General features: G+C 46.2%; 1 protein-coding gene across 2 annotated transcripts; it reads right to left on the reverse strand.

Moving 5' to 3' along the window:
• Positions 1 to 7,472: 7,472 nt before the first annotated feature.
• Positions 7,473 to 9,422, reverse strand: LOC109771544 (uncharacterized). 2 transcript variants are annotated; one of them, XM_045229328.1, is made up of 2 exons: positions 9,055 to 9,422; positions 7,473 to 8,638 (listed from the first exon to the last, which is right to left on the reverse strand). In XM_045229328.1, the coding sequence occupies exons 1-2, from the start codon at positions 9,304 to 9,306 to the stop codon at positions 7,697 to 7,699; spliced, it is 1,194 nt and encodes a 397-aa protein (XP_045085263.1). In that variant the 5' UTR covers positions 9,307 to 9,422; the 3' UTR covers positions 7,473 to 7,696. The 2 variants fall into 2 exon arrangements, with proteins under 2 accessions (XP_045085263.1, XP_020185829.1); XM_020330240.3 differs by having other exon boundaries at positions 7,473 to 8,659; positions 9,055 to 9,421.
• Between the last annotated feature and the right edge of the window lie 4,086 nt (positions 9,423 to 13,508).

The following is a 13,508-nucleotide window of genomic DNA, read 5'->3' on the forward strand; positions in this document are numbered from 1 at the left end:
TCAAACATTTCCTTTTTATGAGATCTCTGAAGCCATTTAATCTCTTCTTCTTTCAAACTAATTTTCAAATCCCTCTAACAGTTCTGCATACAGAGCCTGTCCTCAAAATTTAAACAACTAATTTCTTCCGGTTTACCCAATCTATCAATTTCCTCAGCAAGGTGCTTTTTATGCCTACTGTAAACTGCATCCACATTCCAATTCCAACCTCTCAAGGCTTTTCTTAGAGCTCTAGCTCTCACTTTCCATTCTTTAATAAGGGAAGCATCAGGATATTGTTTACTCAATAATTTCCTCACTAACTAATCAGTCAGGCCATTGAAAGCAAGAATTCTCAAATTTGAAAATATAAGGTCTCTTAGGTAGCTCCTGAGATGATATGAAGAGAGGTGTGTGGTCTGAGAGACCCCTAGTTAGAGCTTTAACATGACAAGTGGGAATTTTTCTCCCAAAATGGAGAAATCATAACCTTGTCCAATAAAGTATAAGTGGGGTCCTTATGATTATTGGACCAGGTGTACTTTCTACCAGCTAGAGGTAATTCCATCATTTCCCCCCAAGAAATTATTGAATTAAAAAGAATAATCCATTTATTATAACCCCCAGGTTTTTATCACTAGTTTTCCTTGTCATGTTAAAATCTCCACCAATTAGCAAAATATTCCTAGAGTTTTTAAGCAAATGCACAAGGTCAACCAAGAACTTAGGTTTCCCAACAGGTTGAGCATCTCCAAAAACAATAAGCAAGCCCCAACAGAAACCATCTACCACATTCCTAACATTTAATTTAACAAAATAATCACCAAATTCTACCTCATAATTAACCAAAGTGCACCATTTTTAATCCCTACTAAACTACCTCCAGACCCACCTCTGGAAGGTACAAAAGACTTGTCAAAAGATTCTTGACCATTTATGCTAGACAATTCCATTTGTGTAAAATCGATTCTCATTGTCTCTTGAATGCCCACAAAGTCCAACTATTTTTATTGATTTTTCCCTAATGAAATTGTTTTCCTCAACATCCCCAGCCCCCCTACAATTCCAAGCCAGGCCCTCAAGATTTTGGTAGAAGAAAAGTAAGTAAATCACAAGGATTTCTTTTTTTCTTTCTTTCTCAATTGTCTTTATTGGTGTTTTAACTGCAACAACCTCAAAATGAGTATTGTTTGCTATAAATCCACCCTTTCTATAGCCCAACCATATCATAAGAAACCTTTCCATGGGATCAGAATCATCATCCCTTTCTCTGCTCGTGGTAATAGTTCCAATAGAATTGATTCTACATCATCTGGATATAAGATCTCAGTTTCCATTGGAGTAATAGACTCTTTTGCTTGCTAAAAACATCTCCATCCTAGCTTTTTCATCAGAATTAATAAGATTCAGATTATAATTCACCATATAAAGAGAAACCTATAAATCCACCCCCTATTAAACTGTCATATCTATCAACTTCACAAGGTGTAAATCAGAAACCTCAGAAAACATACCTTTCAAGTAGCACAAGTTTTTGGCTCTAGCCAGAGACATGGACCTGTCCCACAAAGGTATATCATCCATATTCTTGGAAGCAATCCTTGGACTATATCTCTGGCCACCCAAATCCCCTCCTTTATTGTCAATACTAGTCATGTCATTTTGATCATCATTCAGCTTAATCCCCAATTTAGCCCCCTAACTAAGAGACTCGAAACTTTCCCCGTCATCCTCTGGATCAACTCCAAAAATCTTTACTTTTTCATTGTTAGTATTCCTAGAAGTCCCCCTCCATTAATAGAAATAGAGCCATATACATAATTCTTTCCACATTTTTGAGTCGCCAAGTTTTTTGATATATACATAAGCAGATCTGCCTCATCTCGTTCTTTTAGTGGAGCAGCCCTTTGCTCCAAAGCCAACTTAGTTCTTGTACTTGCACAAATGTGGCTAGCTACCACCTCATCATCACTGGTTTTAGTTCTTTTTGGATCTCTGTCAGCCTCTTCCCCATGCTGGAAATCCATCCAATCTTCATACCCTTAAGATAATTCATCCTCACTCTTAGACCATCTGTCATCTACAACCATTTCAAGTTCAGAGAAAACTCGGTAGACCATAAGATTTGGTGTAGTAAGCTTAGTCCATATAGGTATTTTCTGATGAATGACCACAACCTCTTTTGGTCTGACCAAGCCAAGTTCCTACATAGTCACCATATCCACTTACCCTCTGAAACCAATCATGGAACCACTCATAAAGCCCATGAAAATTCTTCATACTCTTAGGCACTCCTTTAGCTTTTACGCAGACCATAGCCAGCTCACCCATAGCCAATGAATCATCATTCCACAGTTTAACAATTACCATGACATTCCTATCTTTCAAAGGCACCCAATCATACACAACAGCCTCACTAATCCTAGCAGCCAACAGAAAGTCGACTAAATGAGACATTTTTGGTCTTCCAATCCCATCTCAAGGGATAGGTTTCTGCTAAGCTCCTAACAAGCATGTCAGCATTGATGCCAGGATCGCACTCCTCTCTCAGACGAACCAGAGAAATTGCCTCACTCTACATTCAAGAACTAAATCTTTTGCATGTTCTGCAACAAAACAACCTAGACCTTCCCCTCCAAAACCAACTAGCGTAGCTGCAGTTTTTTGGGGTGAAGCCAAGCACAAAAATCAAAAATATGTGTCTCTTTGTTGCAATTCACAAACTTTACTTCTGCATCACAAGCTTGGATCCATGGCCCTTAACCCCATATTTGTGAAAAATTATTTTATCACCCACAAGTACCTTCCCTCCAGATGCTTGAGGAACCGCAGAGCCTCCCACCGAGGCTGCGCCACCAGAATTTGCCTACGAAGACTGAACATCCACATCACTGCTACCACCCCTCCCTTTGTGTTATCTCCACTTGGCGCAGATTGCACTGAATAATCCACCTGCGTCTTATGTTGATATGCTGCAGCTGAAGGGGTTATTATTCTGCATAGGCGGCTTGCACGGGTATTGAGTCACTCCGGTTTCATCATCAAAACTCCAGCCATTGAAATTGGCATTCCTACGCGGGTACTGGTTATTCTGGTAGTTGTTTCCTTGATAATTCATTGGCGGTGACCTGGAAAAAACAACTAATTCTGATAGAATTGCCCGTGCTGGAAATTGCGACCAAAAAGAGGATTCCCTCCGCCTCCATCACCTTTACTTCCACCCCATACTCGGGACCAAAATGATCTTTCATGGTTGTACCCGAACTACCCTGACCCCTAGTATCTGCGGAGGAACAACACCAGAGATGGGAGATGATAGAACTTTGCTGCGAACTAGGGTTAGGGGTCGGTGAATTAGCAGACCTCCTACCCCTAGATCACCCTGAGGCCTCTTTACCCCTTTCCAAAACAAGGCCAATCCCCCCCTCCACCAAGCCTTGTATAGCCCAAAGTGAGAATTGAAACAAAAGATTCCTCCCACAGAAAAACATCATCTCCTGAATCTCTATCTTTTTCATGTCGGCGAGTGAGTGGCGAGTGGCTAGTCCAGTGACTGCCGGACGTCAAACTCATCCACCCCGTTCCATGGGAAACCAAAGAGGATTAGGGCCAATACCTACTTCCACAGGTTTCCCTCGAACAATTTGAAACCATGGACTAGTGTTACCAACTGAAAGACAACAAGGAAACAAAACAGGGGCAGGTCTGTGACTTGGAACAGAGCTCACATACCTAAAATTCGATGTCACCAGCTTCTAAGGAATTTGAGCCCATTTGTGTTTCAGATAACTTGCAACAACATCCAATATCGGTCTTTGCTTCTTCAAGTTGTTCTGCCCAACTTGCTTCTTAGAACAATTCAACACATCCCCAAAGGTGACCAAATAAGGATTTTGATACTCCTGATCAGCCTCACGCCCAAAATCACCCCCTGGTCGAACACCATCAAGGGATTCGTGTGCATCTCCACCTCCATGGCCATAGAGACTTGCATTGCTGGAATCTACCACCCTTTTTTGAGGAACATCTAGCGAGACACCTGGTTTCTTCCCACGAATAAATGGCAGGCCAACTCCGGCGCCAGGGAAGCTGCATACTCCCATCAATACCTTGTCGGTTCCGATGACAGAAAAGACAGGTGATCAACTGGTTTTGGAAGAGGCGAAACACTTGCTGGAGACAACCCCGCGATGCATTCTCACCTCGCCTTGCAATGAGGATCCTCAAATTTTGCCTCCTACTTCCCCTAGAGGATGAAACCCATCGGTGGCAAAGGAAGGGTCCGCAACATCCATGCCCTCTCTGAAGGTGTGCCCTCGAAGTAGATCCGCCTTCCTTCTCTCGATCCTCTTGATCTTAACAGACATGAGCATAACTCTCCCTTCTAAATCTCTCGATCGGATCTTCCTCCATCGCATGCAGTGCCTCCTTCCACTCCCGCACACACTGGGTCCACAAGAAGGCATCATCGTGAAGTCTTGCAACCCTGTCCAACCGCTGATCTCTCATCACCTTTAGTACCTCCTGCAACATCGAACAAATCAGTTGAAAACGAAGGAGAGTGGCATCTGGGGCGGCTCCAACTCCTGCCGCGCAAGGAAGGGGGACATCCTAGTCTTGTCCAGCTGCATCGGCTAGGAGGCATATGGGTGGCTAAGGGAAGCGGTGGAGGTAGTGGCTGCAGGAGCGACGACGATGCGGGGATGGGAGGTCACGAGAGAGTGGGTCATGGGAGTTGTATACCACTCGTGAGAGCGGTGGAGGGAATGTGAGATTTAGAATATAATTTGTGTCTTTGTCCTTTCAAAGCAAAGTAAATTTGTTGATCAAACTATGTCTCCTTATTTTGACCTCCCCAATGTTGCAACAAAAGTTGTTCTCTATGCTTCGGTTGGAAATAATAAAGACCAATTGATAAAGTCAAGGATGCGATTTTTAGCGATACTTTATCTACGCCCATGTGCTTCATTCATGCCAAGGAATGCATGGTGCTAGAAACCTAGTTCTTCCAAGGAATGCATGGTAAAGAAAGGACACCAAAAATGAATAGATGGGTTCTTAGGCAAAGTAACAAGTAGTAGGAAGTGCAGGGAAGCATGGAAGCAACATAATTGGTATTTAGAGAAATAGTTTGTAACACTAGATGAATAGTATGTCATACATTGTGAGATATACCTTGCATGCTAAACTGATGATTCAAGGCATAGTTCACTGTTCAGTTGTGAAGAAGTCTAATCCGGTCGCTCTAAGTGAAAGTTCAACTTAACAGTCTCCACTAAAAATTTTGGTATATCAAAACATTGTTTGGATTAGTTGACAAACTTATGTGTCTCGAGATCTGGTGGGGGATTGTTGGATTATAGATGGGCTTTGGCCTATATAAGACAATAATTCTTGGTTAATCTCTAAGGCCCATTTAGGTACATGGCAAGTAGTGGGAAGTTTAGTACCATAGTGCTATAGTAGTAAGAATGAGACTCTTTATAAGGGTTGCTCTACCACATGCCATTGGGAGCTTGGGAAGAGGAGTTGTACATGTGCGCTCCTCCGCCGCCGCCGCCCGCCTCGCCTCGTCATGACGCGCGCGCGCCATCGGTTGTGAGAATGAGCCGAGTCGTGCCTTATTTTTGTCGGTCAATAATGGTTAATTCATTGTGAATTAATTAACGAGTCGCTAACGGAAGTATCATTGTCCGAGACGTTGGACCGTTGGCTATTCGCGGACTCGATCGTGGTCCTAAGCCCAGGCCCATCTACCCCAATGGCCTATATAAGGAGGCGCTGGCCTGTGGAGTGAACCCTAACTCCATCACTCCCTCCTACACAACCCTAGCCGCCATCTAGGATTTTTGGGGAGCATCTCGACGCGACTGCTCCCGATTCGTCCCCGTCTCCGTCCTCCTCTGCATCCACTACTTCCCCTGCATCGACACCATGGTCGAAGACACCGCCGCCAAGAAGAAAGCCACGGACGACGCCGAGGCTGCTGCTGCCGCCACCACGTTGACCTGGCCAACCGGAGGGTACGATCTGTTCATCCCTTGTTTACTTCTTCATGTGCTAGTCGTATATGTTGTGTTCATAGATGTTTCATTTTTATGTACTGTACGTGCTCACATGCTTAGATATCGGTACAAGTTGCATATCGTAATTGTCATGCTTACTATTTACTTGCAGATTAGTCTAATAAAAAATGTGTTGATATTTCCAACAGGAACGCCTACGAACGGTACTGGTGGCTGGCACGATCAAAATGTGCCTTGGACGCCAATTTTCTCCCCTGGTTCGAGCAGGCTATCGTTGGGGTGTTCGACAGGTTCGCCATCGTCACAAATCTGGCTGAGGACCTCGCTGCACGGCTACAAGTACAACCCACACGCCCAGCTTCGGTGTTACCTACCGGCTTCCCTCGAACGCCTCGGCCATGACGACCTCTTCGATGCGCTAGTGGCCCTGCGGCTATCACCAGATGTGGCAGATAACACCCACCCCGCGAGGTCACGCTCGCTGCGCAGCGCCTCGTCCAGCAGGATTGACCAAGTCACCCACGTCTACGAACAAATCGTCTGTGAGGACAGCCACGCGGCAAGAAACGACACCAAGATGATGGCATTCGTCCGCGGCAGACAGCATTGTTCAAAAGCACATCCACCTAGCCGCGACCAGCACCGGCAAGTAAAACGAAAAGACAATGGATACACCTTCATCGCTGGCAGTTCGCTTACCTGCGTAAGAGAGCTGGAATCGGCATGCCTGGCATTTTGGGTGTCCAGCGGGGGTAATGGCCATTTCTCCATTCAAGGGTACGGTAGCTTCGTGCAGGGTTGCGTCCCTTGTTGCTACTTGCTACTGATCTTGTAAAAAATAAAATCTATGACAATACATTCTTTGGGTGAACCCAACAGAGCTCTTGATGATTTTCAAACTATAACCAATTTTTTTGGCGAAAGGGTAGTATTTGCTGCAAAATTTTCCAACGTGAAAGAGCTGACTCCACCCAAAGTTTCAGCCGTTCGCAAAAAAGAAGCAACCAACATGAAGAACGTATGAAGAGATTGAGAAGCACGAAGTCACCACACACTAGTCGACAGAAACATTGTCTCCTACTACAAGAACATTGCTAAAAGGATGGAATAAATCACAGAAAATCCAAGATGTTCTTTTGCAGTGAATGCTGTTGGTGCCGCCAACCAACACGACGTATACCAAGTGTTGGGAATTCAGTGCCTTACGTCCACGTAGGTGAAGCGCAACAAAACCACTTGGCTCGTTGACTATTTTTACAAGAATTAGCAGAAGCTCTGGCGCCACAGTTCAAAAAAGGTACTACGTATAAGCTAGCTCCATTGACAGTGTAATTGTACATTCAGGAGCTAGCAGTCACGCATCAATTGGGAGATCGGGTATATAAGCAGGTAACCTGTTGTATTGTAGTACATTCAGGCACGCACTGCTGGACTGAATTAGGCGCATCCACTCGACGCAGCAGCGAATTGAATCACCAGCAAAAAAACAGTGGCTGCATCTCACCCATGTCGATTAAACGACACCTTTTAAGACATTAATTCAGTTCGATCTAAGGGCCAGCACACCCAGTTAAAACAGTACAATCCACACACACAAAAGATGCTACAAACAGTTTGCGTACCTTGCAACTCAGCACCAAAACTGGAGCAGACTAAAGTGAGCTAACTACTAAACCAATGAGAAACAGGCACTACGACATCATCAGTGACTTGAGCGACCGGGCTTTCACAGGCTTCCTCCACCTCTTCTTGAACGGGCCCTTCCTCTTGGTGTCGTGGGGTTGTTCGTCATTGCAGCCAAGCGCTTCGTCATCGCTCCTCTCCTCGTCCCAGCCTGCGATCCCGGTGGTGCCGTCGTTGCCCGTAGGCTTGTCGACCACACGTGCTGATGCCGCTGCTTCTTGATGGTCTGTGTTATCAGCTTGTGCCTGACCTGCACTAAAATTAAGTTCCATTTCAGGCTGTGGCTCCTCTTTCGGTGGTTTAGCAACCACTGAAAATTCCGGCACGACATCATCACTGCTCTCCTTGTCACACGCTGGCATCCCAGCGGTGCCAGGCTCGTCAACAATGTTTGCTGATCGCGGGAGCACCACTTGATGATCGGATTCATTCGCTGCTTGTACCTGGCCTGCACTAAAATCAAGTTGCATTTTGTCTGGTGTCTCCTCTTTCAGTGGCTCAGCAGGCAGTGGAGGTTCCAGCACGTTGTCGCTGCTTAACGTGCGGCGCCTCTTGGTGCCGGGGCCAAACCCCGCATAGTAGTAGAACCCCTCGCCTAGGTCGATGTCAGGCCTCTTCCTACGTGGCTTGTCGCTGACGGGGGGCTTCTGATCCGACTGGTACGAGCAATAGGAGTTGGGCTGACTCACAGGCCGCCGGCAGCACCACCTCTTGCCGTCATTCTTCCTGCACGTCCACACTCCCTTCTTCACATTGAGCCCCTTATATGTCTTCTGCCTGCTCTGATTCTTCATGCTCTCCATCTTTTCCGCAGCTTTGTGCAGTTTCAAGATGACCCCGTCAACCATATCTACGGCCAAGTCTTCCTCCTCCTTGATGGAGCTGGCAGGCATGGTGATGCTTGCTGGGAAGAGCCAGCTACCTCGCCAGGAAACACTAATGAAGCAAGTCTGCACGAAGAGCTTCTCCACCTGAATGAGATGGTAATTCGGGAAATACACGTCAACCAACGAAATGAGCTAGCGGTTACTGCTATCGCTGAACTGAAATGGGGGGCAGGTAGATAGGGCTGGCGACCTACGGAGGACATTGCAGCCCGATTAGCCGCCGCGCCGCCGCCAGCCGGCCAGAGACTACTGCGAGGGAGCTAACTGACGCGCCCTAGGCGGCTAGACCTCGACGCGGCTCCGCTCCACGCGCGCGCGGGGGGACGGAACCCTAGCAACATGCCCCAGACCGAAAGGGAACCTTCGCGGAGTGAAGCATGCTAGCTGCTACACAGCGGCTCGGGAATGCGCAATACGCGGCCAGGCAGGAGAGCACGGAGCGAGGGGGTGGGGGTGGGGTGGGGTGGTGAGGAAATTACCTGGGGATCCGAGAGGTCGAGCTGGGCCATGAGGTCCCATGGCGACCGGCTGAGCTCGCAGCAGGGCTCCCCGCCGGAGGAGGTCTTGGGCCCCACGGACCCGGCGCCGGATTCGTGGGCTGGGGTTTGCGGCGGCGACGGGGGCGGGGGCGGCTCCAATCCGTGGAGCTCGAATCGGGGCGGCTCCGGGCAGTAGGAGGGGGCGGCGGCGGTGGAGCCCAGCAGGCGGGAGGCGGACCTGCGGATCCGCATGGGGGCTGGGGAGGGGCGGCGAGCGAGCGGAACTCGGGATCTGAGGATGGCTAGCGAGGTAGGGTTTGAGATTTGTGAGGGAGTAAACAGGAAGGAAGGGGGATGTCGAAACGAGACGAGGCCACAGGACGGAGAGGCGACTAGTGTGAGCACGAGCTGGGGCCCACTCGTCAGTGAAGCCGCCAAGTGAGTGGTGGCACGTGTACGGCCTGAACTTTATGCTCACGGCAAGCTAGTGTGCGGTGGTTGTGCTTCGAATCATATATACTTCCTCCGTTCCTATAAATATAAGTCTTTCTTAGAGATTCCAATATAAACTACATATACGAAATAAAATGAAAGAATCTATTTTGGGCCATAGTTTAAAAAAAAATATCGTCCACGGTCATTAAACTTGTGCTGGGACTCACTTTAGTATCTGTATTTCAAAATACCTGAAATACGGTCCCTAAACTTGTCAAAGGGACTCACGTATTGTCCCAAATACAATTTTATGTACATATGTGCTGGTTTGGCACCGGTCCATTCGATCCACCTAGCGTTGACTGGACACATTGTCGGAACAATATTAATACTTAGACATTCGAGGGTTCTCTTTTTTTGCAAGATCGACAAAAGTAAAACCCTAGCGACCGGACCACACCCCTCTTCTCCATCACTCTCTCTCCCTCGCTCTCTTCTTCCTTATTTCTTCATTGCCGCCGAGGTGGTCACCTGGACCTCGTCGGCGGGAGCGAGCGCGGCGACGACTCCATGAGCTCTTCATCGGATGCGGAGCCGCCGCCATCTGCGTCGTTTGGGAGGGGCTTTCGTGACGTCCGTCTCGCTCCCACGCGTCGTCTGCCTGATACGTCACGGCCCCTATACGGTGCGTCCTTCTATGCTTGATCCGTCTCTTTCTTCTTCGGGGATGACTGCGGGTAGGGTTCAATTGCACAAGTGTGTTAGGGTTTAGGCTCCTTCTCCCTTTTTGTCACGGGTTGAGGGGTCTGCATGGTAGGGTTTTAGCTGTGGCATTCAAATTAGTGGTAGAGCTAAATTAGGGTTACATGGGGGGTTTGCAAGTGAAATCGGAGGGATGTTGTGGTGAAATCCAAGGGTATGGCAACTAGGCCAAATATGCTTGCTTTAATATTTGCTTGGTGCCCTTGTGTTGATCATATGGCCTTTTGTTTATCAGATGCCCTTGTGTTTGTCAGATGCGCCCAAAAATCCATGCTTTTGGATGTGAGAGATCATATATTTGTTTAGTGGAGGTCCAAAAACCATGCTTTTGGTCCAATAACTTGTCTGAATTTAGTACTGTCTGAACCTGCCTGAATTTTGCTTGCCTGAACATTGTCACTTTGCTTGTCTGAACATTGTCATTTGTTTTTTGTAGGACCCCCTAAACAACCACTTCTCTGTTGAGTTCATACATGGTGGCTATTTCCTTTGTGCAGGCAAGCATAGGGGTTACCACAAAGACCATTCCATTTGGTTTGACTACTGTGACATAGATAATTGGACACGTAATGTTGTTGGCGGTTTAGTGGACTAAATAGGGTATGAGTTTTAGGGCAGGATTAGGGTGTACTGGGGTGTTCCTCGATTGACAGTGTATAAGAATGGATTAAGACTGATTAAGATAGGGGCAATACTAAGACAGAGAACATGAAGGATTGTGCTCTTAATGGGAATCGGTTCTAATAGTTATTTCTAGATCATGATGAGAGCATGAGATCATTTGTTTCGCCTGTTCTTATTCATTTTGATGATGAAGGACCTCGAGTGGTCAAATTTAGTGGCATTAGAGCAAATTAGGAGCAAGTGCAAGAAGAGTGGGCAGTGCAAGAGCAAGAGGAGCAGGCTGAGCAAGATGAGCACGCTGAGCAAGATGAGCAGTCTGAGCAAGATCAAGAGGATGAGGCAGCACAAGGTCAAGTTGAAGATGCACTATTAGATAGTGTGGAAGAGTCAGATGGGGAGTACATACCAGGACCACCTCAACCAGGAGAGTATGTCCATATATTTTAGTTTGAGTATAGGGGAAGAAAAATCTGTAAGGTTCTGAAAATGGATGCAGTTGATGATGTGGGAATTCATTCTTTAGATGAGGATTACAATCAATAGCTTGTTGACTCGGATATTGATCTACGAGATGGGGATTGATACGTCTCCAACGTATATATAATTTTTGATTGCTCCATGCTATGTTATGTTCTGTTTTGGACATTATTGGGCTTTATTATTCACTTTTATATTATTTTTGGGACTAACCTATTAACCGGAGGCCCAACCCAGAAATATATTTTTGGGAATTGCTGTTTTTTGCCTATTTCAAAGTTTCGCAGAAAAAGAATATCAAACGGAGTCCAAACGGAATGAAACCTTCGGGAACGTGATTTTCGGAACGAACATGATCCAGAGGACTTGGACCCTACATCAAGAAATCAAGCAGGAAGCCACGAGGAAGGGGGCGCGTCTACCCCCCTGGGCGCGCCCTCCACCCTCGTGGGCCCCACATTGCTCCACCGACGTACTCCTTCCTCCTATATATACCTACGTACCCCCAAACGGTCAGATACGGAGCCAAAAACCTAATTCCACCGCCGCAACCTTCTGTACCCACGAGATCCCATCTTGGGGCCTGTTCCGGAGCTCCGCCGGAGGAGGCATCGATCACGGAGGGCTTCTACATCAACACCATAGCCTCTCCGATGAAGTGTGAGTAGTTTACCTCAGACCTTCGAGTCCATAGTTATTAGCTAGATGGCTTCTTCTCTCTTTTTTGATCTCAATACAATGTTCTCCCCCTCTCTTGTGGAGATCTATTCGATGTAATCTTCTTTTGCGGTGTGTTTGTTGAGACCGATGAATTGTGGGTTTATGATCAAGTTTATCTATGAACAATATTTGAATCTTCTGAATTCTTTTATGTACGATTGGTTATCTTTGCAAGTCTCTTCGAATTATCGGTTTGGTTTGGCCTACTAGATTGATCTTTCTTGTAATGGGAGAAGTGCTTAGCTTTGGGTTCAATCTTGCGGTGTCCTTTCCCAGTGACAGTAGGGGCAGCAAGGCACGTATTGTATTGTTGCCATCGAGGATAACAAGATGGGGTTTTTATCATATTGCATGAATTTATCCCTCTACATCATGTCATCTTGCTTAAAGCGTTACTCTGTTCTTATGAACTTAATACTCTAGATGCATGCTGGATAGCGGTCGATGTGTGGAGTAATAGTAGTAGATGCAGGCAGGAGACGGTCTACTTGTCTCGGACGTGATGCCTATATACATTATCATACCTAGATATTCTCATAACTATGCTCAATTATGTCAATTGCTCAACAGTAATTTGTTCACCCACCGTAAAATATTTATGCTCTTGAGAGAAGCCACTAGTGAAACCTATGGCCCCCGGGTCTATCTTCCATCATATTAATCTTCCAACACTTAGCTATTTCCATTGCCTTTTTATTTTGTTTACTTTACTTTGCATCTTTATCACAAAAATACCAAAAATATTATCTTATCATATCCATCAGATCTCACTCTCGTAAGTGACCGTGTAGGGATTGACAACCCCTTATCGTGTTGGTTGCGAGGATTTATTTGTTTGTGTAGGTGCGAGGGACTCGCGCGTAGCCTCCTACTGGATTGATACCTTGGTTCTCAAAAACTGAGGGAAATACTTACGCTACTTTGCTGCATCACCCTTTCCTCTTCAAGGGAAAACCAACGCAGTGCTCAAGAGGTAGCAAGAAGGATTTCGGGCGCCGTTGCCGCAGAGGTCTACGCAAAAGTCAACATACCAAGTACCCATCACAAACCCTTATCTCCCGCATTACATTATTTGCCATTTGCCTCTCGTTTTCCTCTCCCCCACTTCACCCTTGCCGTTTTATTCGCCCTCTCTTTTCCGTTTGCCTCTTTTTTCCCGTCTCTTGTTTGCTCGTGTGTTGGATTGCTTGCTTGCCACGATGGCTCTACCTAAAATTGGTGATCTTCACCTTAAAAGGTTGGAAGAGATCGAAGGCAATGTCAGGAGTTTTATGGTCTTACAATTTGAGCATAATAATTTCTTATGAAACGAGCTTAAGGAACAAAAAAGCTTTATGAGTTATATGAATAAAGGGCTCCATGATATGTCTAAAGAATTTGATGGTTTGAGATCCCAAATTGCTCACCTTGAGAAGTTAATAGCTGAAATATCGGAT

The sequence above is a fragment of the Aegilops tauschii genome, chromosome 5, assembly GCF_002575655.3.
Source record: "Aegilops tauschii subsp. strangulata cultivar AL8/78 chromosome 5, Aet v6.0, whole genome shotgun sequence".
Taxonomy (NCBI): Eukaryota; Viridiplantae; Streptophyta; class Magnoliopsida; order Poales; family Poaceae; genus Aegilops; species Aegilops tauschii.